The sequence below is a fragment of the Staurois parvus genome, unplaced genomic scaffold, assembly GCF_062004578.1.
Source record: "Staurois parvus isolate SC_StPar_1 unplaced genomic scaffold, SC_StPar_1.0 ptg000158l, whole genome shotgun sequence".
NCBI classification, from domain to species: domain Eukaryota; kingdom Metazoa; phylum Chordata; class Amphibia; order Anura; family Ranidae; genus Staurois; species Staurois parvus.
The window spans coordinates 500443-516976 of record NW_028317954.1 but is presented as its reverse complement, the minus strand read 5'-3'; the positions used below and the strand labels follow the sequence as shown (position 1 = coordinate 516976).

Sequence of the window (16534 nt, the reverse complement as noted above, 5' to 3'; positions counted from 1 at the left end):
AATGTGTACAGTGTGTAAACTAACAAAAATCTTTAAAATCTTTTTTCTAACTGGTTGGTGTCTTATGAGCATCAAAAACTCTTCTCCTGGGCTCACTGAAATCTCTTTTGATTAGGCCACAATGCAGTAAGATTTTTGGCAATGTCTTTACGTTTGTTTCATAACACAGCGGACAGATAGAGCAATTATGGAGATAGGTGGTATCTTTTGAAAAGGGCTTTTCATTGAAAATGGCATTATATGCTTTGTAAATACGGGGGTTAAACTTTTGCTGAAAGGTTTTATAATATGAAAAGTTGAAACCATTTGATCCCAGGGCTTTCCCTGGCTTCATGGAATGTATCGGGTCAACAGCTTCCTCTAAAGATACAGGAGATTCCAGGGCATTGCAGAGGACAGATTAAATATTTCAAGATAGGAGTGACTCTCAGAACTCTTTCTTATACATAGAGATTATAGAACGCCTCTGTCACCCACCTTGGTTGAAGGCCGAGTTGACAAGAGGGCTTCCCTTGCGGCTCTGGTCTGAACACCGCTGAATGTGGCAACAGGGGTACAAGGCTCAAAGAAGCACGGGTCCCGATAGCTTGATAGCAGGTTACTGGCACAGTCATGGATGTAGACAAGGTGAGCCAGGGTCATACACAGTGAGACAGCAGCATGGTCAGGATGCAGGTCAGGGTCAGTACCAGGTTAGCAAGCAGAGCGAGGTCCAGGAGCAAGCCGAGGTCAGCACCAGGAGTTCAGGCAGGGGATAGTCTAAGGCACCGTAGAGAAACTGTGAACTGCCTTCTTTGTGGAGAGGCTCCATTTGACCATCTGCATATGTTTTGGAAATGACCCAAACTAGTACGATACTGGAGTATTGTTCTTGGTACAATCAACCGGGCCTTTCAAGTGATGTAATCTAATGACCCCATGACATGGATACTAGGGTTTTTGGACCCTCACCTCATATATACACCTCAGGTCACAATCTCTATTACTAGGCTTTTGTTCTTGGCACATAAATGCATTTTGTTCAAGTGACTTGCATCTGCACCCTCTACATTTGAAGAGTGGCGAATGATTGTAAATTCTACCTTGTTGAAAGAGAAACAAATTATGAGACAGAGAGGGACTCCCTTTAAATTCAATAAGGTTTGGGACCCTTGGCTTCAGACTCCAGGTTTACCCCCTTTAGCTCTTGTATCCTTGAGTATACTACAATGTTGGCTGTTTCTTGTTCTTAGTCCCTACCTGGAGATGTATGGGTACTAAAACACCAGAATTATATGACACCTATATTGGTAGAGAGACATGAAATGTTGCGGGCATAATCTTGGCACCTTACCTTTGGGCGTGGTACAATGCGGGTTACTAAACTGTACTTCATTGGGCTATATCAAAACTATTTGTAAATTAAACTTCACTATAGGAATAAGCAATTTAAGTTAGAAGGGTAATGTGGATTGTAATATGTTTTATTGCTATATGATACCAGAGCTGCAATAGAGTACCGCTTTCTTACCACTTCTAACATTACTATATGTATGTGTAAATAAGGATACTAATGTCTTATGTGAGGAATGTATGGCCAGTGTGTAGGCTATTTGTCTGCTTTTGTGAATTGTAAACTGTTGACATCTTCAATAAAAAGGTATTTGGGAAGATAGGAGTGGATGCATTCTGGATGTGAAGAGGTACTGTATTGTTAAGGGTGTTCTGATAATATAGGTTGCATAGTGTGCAGTAATATTTTTGAAACCATTTGCCATGCCTAGGGAAGATTTCAGTATGTGCTTCTCAATGTCCTTTATCTGTGCAATGTAATTTTTAGATTCCAATTCTCTGAGGGCTTTTTCCAGGAGTTTGCCTGGTGCACTACAGTGTTCAAAATAGGTTCTCTTACATATTGTCAGTTGGGTTTTGATATTACCGTAAGGATGTCATTATCTACTTCAAAACTGGACGCTTTCACCCCTTTCCTGCCCAGGCCATATATATATATATATATATATATATATATATATATATATATATATATATATACATGATCTTGGTTTCCGGGTAGGGGGCGTGCACGAGCGATAATCACTGTTATAAGCAACCATTTTTTCTGAAAGAAATCCATTCATTCAGTGTGCATTGTTAGGATTAACTATGATTGGCCACAGCTAATCACATAGTACATATGAGCTGTGATTGGTCATGTCTGTACCATGTGATCGCTGTGACCAATCACAGAGATCAACACAATATTACGCAATGAATGGTATGAATGGAAGCCATCAATTTTGTACAATTGTCATGTGATCTGCTGTGATTAGTCACAGCGATCACATGGTACCGCCAATAGCTTGGTACACTGATCTGTCCGAACACAGCGAGTGACAGATTTTGCTGCAGTGCAGCCCATGGTGCGATCCAGGGAGGATGTCATTTGATGTCCATTCAGGATGGGAGAGCTCCCACCCAGCCTTCGTATTACAATTATCACTGATCACTGTATTAGTGTCACTGGCAATGTCAGGGACAGTTAGTGAGCCTCCCAGATAGCGCCTGTTAGCGCCAGATTGCCTTCCACCATATCATAGTCACATTATAAGTCACTGATCACCACCATTAAAGCATGGTGAGTTTTTTGAAGTTGTAATTTTTTGCCAAAATTCTTTAGAAAATGATGAAAGTAATAACATTTGTTATGTTTTTTGTTTTTTATGTTGATGTTGTCAATATAACAAGTTAAATCACATACAGCATAGGAATGCTTACAATTACACCCCAAAACATTCTGCTACTCCTCCCAAGTATGGCAATAGCACATGCGGGAGACTTTTTCAAAGCCTAGCCACAAAAAGAGGCCCCAAATCCAAAGAGCACCTTAAGACTTTCTAGAGGCATAAATTACCATCCAATTTCCTGACTATCACATTTTTGGAGTTTTGTGCCTAACCCTCAACATGGGTATTACAAAAAAAAATGACTTGCAGTTGTATTGGTCCACAGACCCGATTCATCCTATGTCTGTGTTCTCTACTGCCATGGCCAGGCATAGATATGAGAGTATAATGTGATTTATGCATTTCAACGACAACACATTCTGTTGTCCTCGGGGTGACCCTGAATTTGACCAGCTCCACAAAATGCGTCCCCTCGTAAATCACCTTAACCAAAAATGTGCAGATGTCTATACACCCCAGCGTTGATGAGTCCCTCATTAACTTTTCTGGCCGCCTTGCATTCAAACAATTTCTCCCCAGCAAGCATGCCAGATATGGGGTCAAGATGTATAAAACCTGTGAGAGGGCAACAGGTTATACATATGTGTTGGATTTACGAGTGAAAAGATCATCACGTGGAGCCCCCTGGATGCCCAGATTACATGGAGTGTAAGATAGTTTGGGACTTGGTGTCATCCTTTTTTACATATGGGGTACCACTTATATGTGGACAATTTTTATTCAAACATACCACTATTTAGACATTTGTACAATCTTGGAATTGGCGCATGTGGCACCGTGCGACCTAATGTGTGCCCGCCATTAGAAGTGGGTGGATGCAGGGCAGTATATTCTAATGGTGGGCATACCACACACTTTTTCTGGCAGAGATTTCTTCTCTTTTTTTAATTCAGCCCACAGTCTGCATACAAAAAAAAAGAACATCCTGTCCTGTGCCATCGGGGAAACCTGAGAATGCAGCCGCTGTTTCTGCCAGCTGACCATAGAGCTAATTGGAGACCAGAATGGTGCCAATCATCTCTATAGTCTAAGAAATCATAAACTATGAGCATTTCATCACTTCAGTTTCGCAGGATATAAACAGCGCCATTTGTAAATTAGGAAAGTATCTGATCACACCTACCGTATTTTTCGCTTCCCAAAAAAGGGGGGAAAATGTCAGTGCGTCATATGGAGCGGCCGGTCCTGTATTTCCACCGCTGCTCGTCTCTTCTCTGCAGTAGAACCTTACCTGTTCCTCGGTCCAGCGCTGTACAGTCTTCCCGCGCCGGTATCTTTAGTGTGGGCTCTTGGCTGTGACAGCCGGGTGTCCAGTGTGCATGCGCGAGAAGTGCTGCGCTTTTTTAATGGTATGGCGTCTTCTGGGACACATGACAGGTCCCAGAAGACGCCGGACCAATCACAAAGGGAGGACAACTGTCAAATTCAGGTACCTGCTTCCCCTCCCTCCACAAAGGTCTGCAGTCTCTGGTCATCCCCTGTACTGTCCGCAGCCTCTGGTCATCCCCTGTACTCTGTCCGCAGTCTCTGGTCATCCCCTGTACTGTCCGCACTCTCTGGTCATCTCTTGTAGTACGTCCGCAGTCTCTTGGTCATCTCCTGTACTGTGTCCGCAGTCTCTGGTCATCTCTTGTACTATGTCTGCAGTCTCTGGTCATCTCCTGTAGTACGTCCGCAGTCTCTGGTCATCCCTTGTAGTATGTCCGCAGTCTCTGGTCATCTCCTGTACTGTGTCCGCAGTCTCTGGTCATCTCCTGTACTGTGTCCGCAGTCTCTGGTCATCTCCTGTAGTATGTCTGCAGTCTCTGGTCATCTCCTGTACTATGACCGCAGTCTCTGATCACCTCCTGTACTATATCCGCAGTCTCTGGTCATCTCCTGTAGTATTTCTGCAGTCTTTGGTCATCTCCTGTACTATGACCACAGTCTCTGGTCATCTCCTTGTCAAGGTCCTACCTTTCCTCAGAGGTTGTGCTGCATGTGCTGGCATCCATCTTAGGTTTCTGCAAAGCATGGTGGGAGCCTTTTATGCTTTCAGGCCTCTGCGGTCCCTCCCCCAGAGGAGTGTGGTTGATCACATTTAAGCCTGTTGTCTGCACTTTCTCTTTGCATTCGTGTCCTGTATGTTCCCTTGCAGCAAGCTCTTGTTCTGTTCTCATTGCTCTCCTGGTAACTGACTCGGCTTGGACAAGACTATTCTCTGCTTTAACCCTTTACCTGACCTCCCGTTGCTGAACCCGGCCTGTGACCTGAATATTCTTTGCCTACCGTCTTGTACTGTCTGCTCCGTTGTTATAGACCCGGCCTGTCTGACCACGCTACACGTTTTCCCATCTAGCTCCCAGCAGCTGTACGCCATTGGCGGCAGTCATTACCGCAGCTGGGGTTACTCGGGGGCCGCGACCTGGTCTCAGGCTGCGTCAAGTCCATCCCCACCATCAGGGGCCCTGGTGAAGGGTAACCTGGGGCTTAGACTCCGCGCCCCGAGGGACTCTGGTCTGTGGGTAGTGGCTGTCGTCAGTCGCTGCGTGACCTTACCATAGGCCTGCCTGCCAATTCCATCGCTCCTGCCCTGACATTCCTGTACTGTGTCCGCAGTCTCTGGTCATCTCCTGTACTGTGTCTGCAGTCTCTGGTCATCTCCTGTACTGTCTGCAGTCTCTGGTCATCTCCTGTACTGTGTCCGCAGTCTCTGGTCATCTTCTGTAGTACGTCCGCAGTTTCTGGTCATCTCCTGTAGTACGTCTGCAGTCTCTGGTCATCTCCTGTAGTATGTCCGCAGTCTCTGGTCATCTCCTGTAGTACTTCCCCAGTCTCTGGTCATCTCCTGTAGTATGTCCGCAGTCTCTGGTCATCCCCTGTACTGTCCGCAGTCTCTGGTCATCCCATGTACTGTCCGCAGTCTCTGGTCATCCCCTGTACTGTCCGCAGTCTCTGATCATTTCTTGCAGTACGTCCGCAGTCTCTTGGTCATCCCCTGTACTGTGTGTGTCCACAGTCTCTTAGTCATCCCCTATACTGTCCGCAGTCTCTGGTCATCTCCTGTACTGTGCCCACAGTCTCTGGTCATCTCCTGTACTGTGTCCGCAGTCTCTGGTCATCTCCTGTAGTATGTCCGCAGTCTCTGGTCATCTCCTGTACTGTGTCCGCAGTCTCTGGTCATCTCCTGTACTATGTCTGCAGTCTCTGGTCATCTCCTGTAGTACGTCCGCAGTCTCTGGTCATCTCCTGTAGTACGTCCGCAGTCTCTGGTCATCTCCTGTAGTACGTCCGCAGTCTCTGGTCATCTCCTGTAGTACGTCCGCAGTCTCTGGTCATCTCCTGTAGTACGTCCGCAGTCTCTGGTCATCTCCTGCAGTACGTCCGCAGTCTCTGGTCATCTCCAGTAGTATGTCCGCAGTCTCTGGTTATCTCCTGTAGTATAATAAAAATATATATAGTGTTGCGCTCTCAATCCTTCAATCAATATATATTAAAAAATGTGTATTAATAAACATAGATACTTATACTTGTGAATCTTTTGAATCAACTCAAATAACCAGTGTACATGGGGCAATGTGTACAGGTGACCAGGACATGATGAAAATGTTTTGTTAAGAAAAGCAACACAAAAGGCTTTTGCCATATAAAATGTGTATGTCTACAACCGAGAAAGAAGATTGACAAGTCGTGTAGGAGCCAGAGATATTACTGCAGATCATTGCTCCCAGAGCCACTGTGTGTCAGCTGGTTTATGATTTGACCAGCCTGGAGCTTTGAGAACCGCATGGAGACAGGAAGATAGAGGAGTGGCACCCTAGGAGAGGAGATTTATTCCATAATATATGTCGCATTCCATGGATTTCTTGTAACAGGAGTTCGTAACAAGCAGGTTCCAAAGGAGGTGAACCGCAAGCTTTAATAGCCTAATTGCAGGCTACCTATGAGGTGAGCGCATATCTTCACTTGAGGGAGGAGTCACAAGCAGTCACCGATTTTATGCCATTTGAAGATCTTTTCAGCACAAAGTCACTTTTTGGGACATTTATTATATATTATATATAATTATATATTATATATTCATATTATTTTATATTTTTTTATATATTTGTTTATTTATTTATCATTGCCCCATGTACACTGGTTATTTGAGTTGATTCAAAAGATTCACAAGTATAAGTATCTATGTTTATTAATACACATTTTTTAATATATATTGATTGAAGGATTGAGAGCGCAACACTATATATATTTTTATTTCACGTTTTTCACATTGGTAGTTATGTGTTAGAGGTTTGCGATCCAACATATAGATTGTTTATATATATTATTTGGTCTTCTGGCTCGCAAGATTTCTTTCAAATATTCGATCTCCTGTAGTATGTCCACAGTCTCTGGCCATCGCCTGTACTATGTCCGCAGTCTTTGGCAGTACAGGAGATGTCCTGTACTGTGCCTGCAATCTCTGGTCATCTCCTGTACTATGTCCGCAGTCTCTGGTCATCTTCTGTACTATGTCTGCAGTCTCTGGTCATCTCCTGTACTATGTCCGCAGTCTCTGGTCATCTCCTGTACTATGTCCACAGTCTCTGGTCATCTCCTGTACAGTAGTATGTCTGCAGTCTCTGGTCATCTCCTGTACTATGTCCGCAGTCTCTGGTCATCTCCTGTAGTATGTCCGCAGTGTCTGGTCATCTCCTGTACTATGTCCGCAGTCTCTGGTCATCTCCTGTACAGTAGTATGTCCGCAGTCTCTGGTCATCTCATATACTATGACCACAGTCGCTGGTCATCTCCTGTACTATGTCCGCAGTCTCTGGTCATCTCCTGTACTGTGTCTGCAGTCTCTGGTCATCTCCTGTACTGTCTCCGCAGTCTCTGTTCATCTCCTGTAGTACTTCCGCAGTCTCTGGTCATCTCCTGTAGTACGTCCGCAGTCTCTGGTCATCTCCTGTAGTATGTCCACAGTCTCTGGTCATCTCCTGTAGTATGTCCGCAGTCTCTGGTCATCTCCTGTACTATGTCCGCAGTCTCTGGTCATCTCCTGTACTGTGTCCGCAGTCTCTAGTCATCTCCTGTACTATGTCCGCAGTCTCTGGTCATCTCCTGTACTGTGTTCACAGTCTCTGGTCATCTCCTGTACTGTGTTCACAGTCTCTGGTCATCTCCTGTACTGTGTCCGCAGTCTCTGGTCATCTCCTGTACTGTGTCCGCAGTCTCTGGTCATCTCCTGTACTGTGTCCGCAGTCTCTGGTCATCTCCTGTAGTATGTGCGCAGTCTCTGGTCATCTCCTGTAGTATGTGCGCAGTCTCTGGTCATCTCCTGTACTATGACCGCAGTCTCTGGTCATCTCCTGTACTATGACCGCAGTCTCTGGTCATCTCCTGTACTATATCTGCAGTCTCTAGTTATCTCCTGTAGTTTGTCTGCAGTCTCTGGTCATCTCCTGTACTATGACCTCAGTCTCTGGTCATCTCCTGTACTGTGTCCGCAGTCTCTGGTCATCTCCTGTACTGTGTCTGCAGTCTCTTGTCATCTCCTGTACTGTGTCCGCAGTCTCTGGTCATCTTCTGTAGTACGTCCGCAGTCTTTGGTCATCTCCTATAGTACGTCTGCAGTCTCTGGTCATCTCCTGTAGTATGTCCGCAGTCTCTGGTCATCTCCTGTACTATGTCTGCAGTCTCTGGTCATCTCCTGTACTATATCTGCAGTCTCTGGTCATCTCCTGTACTGTGTCCGCAGTCTCTGGTCATTTCCTGTACTGTGTCTGCAGTCCATTGGTTCAGAATATTTTTTTTCTTGTTTTCCGCCTCCAAAACCTAGGTGCGTCTTATGGTCAGGTGCGTCTTATGGAGCGAAAAATACGGTATCTTGGTGAGATTAGATAATGTAAGGGCAGAGGAGATATCTAAAGTCTGATAGACTCCAGATTTCTCAAAAACGAATATATGACAATGCCTATTGAAGTTATAGGGGATATTTGCAGTCCCTGTGATAGCATTAAAAGCAAAAAAAATGAAAGGTACAGTGTAAAAATAATTTAAAAAATGAAACCTGACCCGGTATGTAAACAGCAGTGAGGTATCACTGTGAACGTCAGATCAAGGGCAGTAATTCTAGCACTAGACCTCTGTAAATCTAAAATTGTAGCTTGTAAAGGCTTTTAAAGCATTGCCTATGGATAGTAAAAATGTATGCCGGTTGTCGCCATTGCATGGGGCATGCACAGTTTTAAAGCATGTCATGTTTGGCATCTATTTACTTGGCATACCATCATCTTTTATATTTTACCAAATAATTGGCCAATATACAGTCAGGTCCATAAATATTGGGACATCGACACAATTCTAACATTTTTGGCTCTATACACCACCACAATGGAATTGAAATGAAATGAACAAGATGTGCTTTAACTGCAGACTGTCAGCTTTAATTTGAGGGTATTTACATCCAAATCAGGTGAACGGTGTAGGAATTACAACAGTTTGCGTATGTGCCTCCCACTTGTTAAGGGACCAAAAGTAATGGGACAGAATAATAATCATAAATCAAACTTTCACTTTTTAATACTTGGTTGCAAATCCTTTGCAGTCAATTACCGCCTGAAGTCTGGAACGCATAGACATCACCAGACACTGGGTTTCATCCCTGGTGATGCTCTGCCAGGCCTCTACTGCAACTGTCTTCAGTTCCTGGGGCATTTTCCCTTCAGTTTTGTCTTCAGCAAGTGAAATGCATGCTCAATCGGATTCAGGTCAGGTGATTGACTTGGCCATTGCATAACATTCCACTTCTTTCCCTTAAAAAACTCTTTGGTTGCTTTTGCAGTATGCTTTGGGTCATTGTCCATCTGCACTGTGAAGCGGCGTCCAATGAGTTCTGAAGCATTTGGCTGAATATGAGCAGATAATATTGCCCGAAACACTTCAGAATTCATCCTGCTGCTTCTGTCAGCAGTCACATCATCAATAAATACAAGAGACACGCCATGACACTACCACCACCATGCTTCACTGATGAGGTGGTATACTTAGGATCATGAGCAGTTCCTTTCCTTCTCCATACTCTTCTCTTCCCATCACTCTGGTAAACGTTGATCTTGGTCTCATCTGTCCATAGGATATTGTTCCAGAACTGTGAAGGCTTTTTTCGATGTCGTTTGGCAAACTCTAATCTGGCCTTCCTGTTTTTGAGGCTCACCAATGGTTTCCATCTTGTGGTGAACCCTCTGTATAAACTCTGGTGAAGTCTTCTCTTGATTGTTGACTTTGACACACATACACCTACCTCCTGGAGAGTGTTCTTGATCTGGCCAACTGTAGTGAAGGGTGTTTTCTTCACCAGGGAAAGAATTCTTCGGTCATCCACCACAGTTGTTTTCCGTGGTCTTCCGGGTCTTTTGGTGTTGCTGAGTTCACCGGTGCGTTCTTTCTTTTTCAGAATGTTCCAAACAGTTGTTTTGGCCACGCCTTTTTTTTCTATCTCCCTGATGTCCTCACCCCCCAAAACGACCCATTTTTGGAAAGTAGACACCCCAAACTATTTGCTGAGAGGCATATTGAGTCAATAGAAGAATTAATTTTTTACCACAAGTTTTTGGAAAATGACAAAATAAAAGTAAATTTTTTTACAGAAAATTGTCAATTAAATGATTTATTGCTCACAAATGCCATGGGTATATGTGGAATTACTCCCCAAAATACATTCTGCTACTTCTCCCGAGTATGGGGGTACCACATGTGTGAGACTTTCAGGACCCCAAAATCCAATAAGCACCTTCAGGCTTTTAAAGGGCTTTAATTCCTCATTACACTTCCTGACTACCTATCACAATTTTGGAGGCGCTGAAATGCCAGGATAGCATCCAATCCCCCAAAATGACCCCTTTTTGGAAAGTAGACACCCCAAGGAATTTGATAAGAAGCATGGTGAGTATTTTGCAGATCGTGTTTGTTACCACAAGTTTTTGGAATATGAAGAAAGTAAACAAAAATATATTTTTTCTTTTTTTTATATTTCAAAACCTTGTGAGAAAAAATGAGATCTGCAAAATACTCACCATGCCTTTTTTTAAATTCCTTGGGGTGTCTACTTTCCAAAAAGTGGTAATTTGGGGGGGGGGGGGAGGGTTGGTGCTATTCTGGCATTTCAGGGCCTCCGAAACTGTGATAGGTAGTGAGGAAGTAAAATGAGGACGTTACGCACCGTCGTCAGGCTTTCAAAGGGGTCACTGGATTTCAGGTTCCTGTATGTGGCTAGGCTCCCAAAAAGTCTCACACATGTGGTATCCCCATACTCGGTAGAAGTAGCAGAATGTATTTTGGGGTGTAATTCCACATATACCCATGGCTTGTGTGAGAAATATATAATTTAAATACAACTTTGTGTAAATTTTTTTTTTTGTCCTTTTCAAAAAACTTGTGGAAAAAAATAAATCTTCCATGGACTCAATATGCCTCTCAGCAGATAGCTTAGGGTGTCTGCTTTTCAAAAAGGGGTCATTTGGGGGTGTTTGTACTGTCCTGGTATTTTAGCACCTCAAGAAATGTGATGGGCACTCAGAAAGTAAAAGCTGTGTAAATTCCATTATCTATCCCATAGTTTGTAGATGCTATAACTTTCACACAAAGCAATAAATATACACTTATTGGGATTTTTTTAAACCAAAAATATGTAGCAGAATACATTTTGGCCTAAATTTATGACAAAATTTAGAAAGAAAATATCTTTTTTTTTTTTAAAAAAAAATGTTTTTCAAAATTTTTTTGTTTATAGCGCCAAAAATTAAAAGTGCACAGGTGATCAAATACCACCGAAATAGAGCTCTATTTGTCTGAAAAAAGGACATAAATGTAATTTATGTACCGTATTGCATGACCGCGCAATTGTCAGTTAAACTAGTGCAGTGCTGTATAGCAAAAAAATGGCGTAAATTGCAGTATCTAGTTTGTAGACGCTATAAATTTCACACAAAGCAATCAATATACACTTTTTGGGATTTTTTTTACCAAAAACATGTAGCAGAATACATTTTTGTCTAAATTTATGACTAACTTTGAGTTTACTATATATTTTTTATAGCCGAAAGTAAAAAATATTGTTTGGGTACAGCATTGCATAACTGCACAATTATCAGTTGAAATAGTGCAGCACCGAATAACAAAAAGAGGCCTGGTCATTAAGGGGGGTAAATCCTCAGGATGGCAAGTGGTTAAAGCAGAGTTCCGGTGTAAAAAAAAAAAAATTAAAAGTCAGCAGCTACAAATACTGTAGCTACTGATGTTTTAATATAAGGACACTTACATGTCCAGGTGTCTGGTGATGTCCACACCCGAGTCAATTTCCTTAATTGGGTGCAGGTGTTGGCATCTTAATAAAGGGAAACAGGCAGTGAGGCCTTCCGGCTTCACACCTGGTTTCCTACTGCATATGCGTGAGTGGCTCTGCACATTGTGGTTGGTCCCGCAGTCTTCTGGGACCTGTGATGTGTCCCAGAAGGCTACGGGGGGGGGGGCTGGAGATCGCCTCTGCAGACTTAGCCAGAAGTGGGAGAGGGTACCTGTCAAAGCCCTTTCCCCCCCAAAAATGCCAAATGTGGCAGTGGAGGGGGCGAGGATGCCAACTAGCGGAAGTTACCCTTTTGGGTTTAATTCCGCTTTAACATTTTTAGCCCAATCTCATCTTTTATATAAAAGTGATCTAGGTGGCTTTAGAGTCACCCGATTACTTTTATAATACATACAATGGCCTGTCCCGCCTCATCGAGATCAATAGCACAACTATATGTACCTTCACCCAGGTAATGCTTCTCCATGTGGGTCCGCCGACACGGTTCTCCACACAGTACTCCACATGGGTGCCAGCTCAGTTTGTCAGACTACAGTATGTGTACAAAACAGACGTTTGGTCAGCTGCACACAAAAACAACAAAACATTGCAGCAAGACACTGTAGGGCATGAGAAAAATTCAGTTCTTTTAACACTACATTAGGGCTTAATCATAACTACAAGTCATGAGCCATGCTCAAGCACCGATGTAGTGTGAAAACCGTTGACTTTTTGTCATGCCCCACAATATCTTGCTGCAATGTTTTGTTGTTTTCATGACTCAATAAAGGTGGATTTTTTTGGAGTGCAGCTGCCGAAACATCTGTTTTATACACATATACGTATCTTCACTCAAGCTAGTTTTCTAGGTGTAATTCTAGACTCTGACCTTTCCTTTGGGTCCGCCATACAATCATCGAGCAGATCTTGCCACCTTAACCTTTGTGACATTTTGAAAATTCACCCCTTCAAGACCAACAGCACCACAAATCTACTAAATTATTCAATTATTATTTCCTGTTTTGCCTATTACAACTCCATTCTTAGTAATCTACCTGCTGCTAGACACCTTAGTAACCAAAATGATCTGTGGCTTTTGCTCCTCTCTGTCTATCTCCCCACTGGGTTCAGCTAACCAACACATAAAGTTCAAAATACTAACAACAACATACAAAGCCATCCAAAACTCTACCCCCAGCTACATCACCAATCTCAGCTCGAAATATCACCCCAACTGGCCACTTCACTCCTTCCAACATCTCTTGCTCTCTAATTTGTCCCTTCTTCTAACACTTGCTACAGGGACTTCTCCAGGATCTCTCTCATCCTCTCAAACTACCTACCTCAATCTGTCTGGCTATCTCCTATCCTGTCCACTGTTAGGTGACCCCTAAAAATGCATCTGTTCAGGGAAGCCTTTCCCACCTCCATCTAAAAAAAGTACTTCTTCCTTTTCTATCAGTTCATCCATTACAGTTATTATTTTATGTACCATTTGCCCTCTTTTAGATTGTAAGCTACCACAAGCAGGACCTTCCTAATCTTCTTGTATCAAATTGGACTAAAACTGTTCTGTCTCCCTTCATTTTGAATTGGGCTGTGTAAACTGTTGTACTATATACATTCTGTATAATAATAATAATAATAATAATAATAAATTGCTTCTACATGCTAGTACATTTAGTACATGTGTAGCTCACACCTGAGTTTTCCATTTGTTTATCAATGTATCTGTCTAGCTGTTATAAGAGTACTAATTATTATCATGTGCTCCTGCTCTTCGTTTGATGTTAGATTTTTGCTCAAGAGATCACAGTCATTTTTATGTCAAAAAGTTGTGTATAAAATCTGCTTTAAATGTATTTATTGAAATAGTGTAAAAGGAGCCAGATCTAAGTATGTAAAAACTCTTGGGAGCAAAATTATTTTTATTTAAATTATTTAAAAGCTGGGAACCTTGTGGGGTAGAAATGCTGGCTGGGGTCTCAAGAACTGATTGAGTGATCGATCAATTGAGTGATTGATCTTGACAGAAGAATGGGAACCTTGTGGGGTAGAATTGCTGGCTGGGGTCTCAAGAACTGATTGAGTGATCGATCAATTGAGTGATTGATCTTGACAGAAGAATCCATAAATTTGTTTGAGGATGACATATTCTTGATGTGTGACTTGGTCATTGTTACAGATCACTGTAGCTTCTTGAACTGTTTTTACTTTCTTTTCTTAGAATGAAAATGCTAAAAAAAATGGAGCAGATACGCACATTGAAGGATCACTATCTGCTCGGGAAAAAGTTGGTGTGCAAGATTTTGTGCTGCTAGATTCACACACCAGTGAAGCCGCTTTCATGGACAACCTGCGCAAGAGATTTCAGGAGAATCTTATTTATGTAATTCTTGCTTAATTATTTGGTTGACAGCAGTAGTATCATAACACCAGTAGGAGAACTGTGTTGTGAATGCAATATCATTCATTTTTGTTACTAACTACTGTAAACGTGTTTATTTTCCAATACACAAAGACATTTTTTCCTTGTAAACGTTAGTCTGGCCATCATCATCATAAGAGCCAGCAGGCAGCTTTCTTCAAACCTTGATTTTTCCAGAGACTTCACCTTAGATAACAGTAGTGTTTTCAGCAAACCTTTGAGCATGTTATGAGCAGTTTTACTGAAGCCTTTAGTGCACCCTTCAGCTCCACTTCGGAGATATTAAAGTAAAACTGAAAAAAAAAATTTGGGATTCGCCACAAGCCAAAATACCTCTGCCAATGACTATCTGCCCAGATCGCTCCTGTTTACTGTACAAATCATACCTTTTCTGATGCTTGATACAACATGCAGTACTCTTTATCTATTGATGCAACTGAGAGTTCCAGTTGCATCCTGAAAGGATCCTGGTGTTTCCTTTCCTTTCTCCACTTCCATTTATGAAATTCCTTATATATTGTTTACAAAATTCAAGGCATTCTTTGAATGGACAAGGGGAGTGTCAGGGGAGTGTCAGGGAGTGTGGAGCCAGACACACAAGGAGGTGCAATTCTGGGGTCAGAAGCCAGGAGGAGTCTTAGCCAAAGCTGAGTCGGTATCCAGGAAAGCAATGAGTAGCTAAACAGGAGCTTGCTGCTGTGCAAGAGACAGGACACGAATGCAATGGACAGCCACAAACAGCAGACTTATACAGTGGGGCAAAAAAGTATTTAGTCAGCCACCAATTGTGCAAGTTCTCCCACTTAAAAAGATGAGAGAGGCCTGTAATTGGCATCATAGGTAGACCTCAACTATGAGAGACAAAATGAGAAAACAAATCCAGACAATCACATTGGCTGATTTGGAAAGAATTTATTTGCAAATTATGGTGGAAAATAAGTATTTGGTAACCTACAAACAAGCAAGATTTCTGGCTCTCACAGACCTGTACCTTCTTCTTTAAGAGGCTCCTCTGTCCTGCACTCATTACCTGTATCAATGGCACCTGTTTGAACTTGTTATCAGTATAAAAGACACCTGTCCACAACCTCAAACAGTCACACTCCAAACTCCACTATGGCGAAGACCAAGGAGCTGTCGAAGGACACCAGAAACAAAATTGTAGACCTGCACCAGGCTGGGAAGACTGAATCTGCAATAGGCAAGCAGCTTGGTGTGAACAAATCAACTGTGGGAGCAATAATTAGAAAATGGAAGACATACAAGACCACTGATAATCTCCCTCGATCTGGGGCTCCATGCAAGATCTCACCCCGTGGGGTCAAAATGATCACAAGAACGGTGAGCAAAAATCCCAGGACCACACGGGGGGACCTAGTGAATGACCTGCAGAGAGCCGGGACCAACGTAACAAAGGCTACTATCAGTAACACACTATGCCGCCAGGGACTCAGATCCTGCAGTGCCAGACGTGTCCCCCTGCTTAAGCCACTACATGTCCGGGCCCATCTGAAGTTTGCTAGAGAGCATTTGGATGATCCAGAAGAGGACTGGAAGAATGTCATATGGTCAGATGAAACCAAAATAGAACTGTTTGGTAGAAACACAACTCGTCGTGTTTGGAGGAGAGAGAATGCTGAGTTGCATTCAAAGAACACCATACCTACTGTGAAGCATGGGGGTGGCAACATCATGCTTTAGGGCTGTTTCTCCGCAAAGGGACCAGCATGACTGATCCATGTACAGGACAGAATGAATGGGGCCATGTATCGTGAGATTTTGAGTGCAAACCTCCTTCCATCAGCAAGGGCATTGAAGATGAAACGTGGCTGGGTCTTCCAACATGACAATGATCCCAAACATACCACCCGGGCAATGAAGGAGTGACTTCGTAAGAAGCATTTCAAGGTCCTGGAGTGGCCTAGCCAGTCTCCAGATCTCAACCCCATAGAAAACCTTTGGAGGGAGTTGAAAGTCCATGTAGCCCAGCAACAGCCCCAAAACATCACTGCTCTAGAGGAGATCTGCATGGAGGAATGGGTCAACATAACAGCAACAGTGTGTGCCAACCTTGTG

At 43.0% G+C, this 16534-nt stretch overlaps 1 protein-coding gene across 1 annotated transcript in view; it reads left to right on the top strand.

Moving 5' to 3' along the window:
* The first annotated feature begins 612 nt into the window (after positions 1 to 612).
* Positions 613 to 16534, top strand: part of MYO1H (myosin IH) — a 142034-nt gene continuing 126112 nt past the window's right edge. Inside the window, exons 1-2 of the mRNA XM_089675765.1 lie at positions 613 to 627; positions 14258 to 14419. Of these exons, the coding sequence (XP_089531891.1) occupies positions 613 to 627; positions 14258 to 14419 (177 nt within the window). The remainder of the gene's footprint in view (positions 628 to 14257; positions 14420 to 16534) is intronic.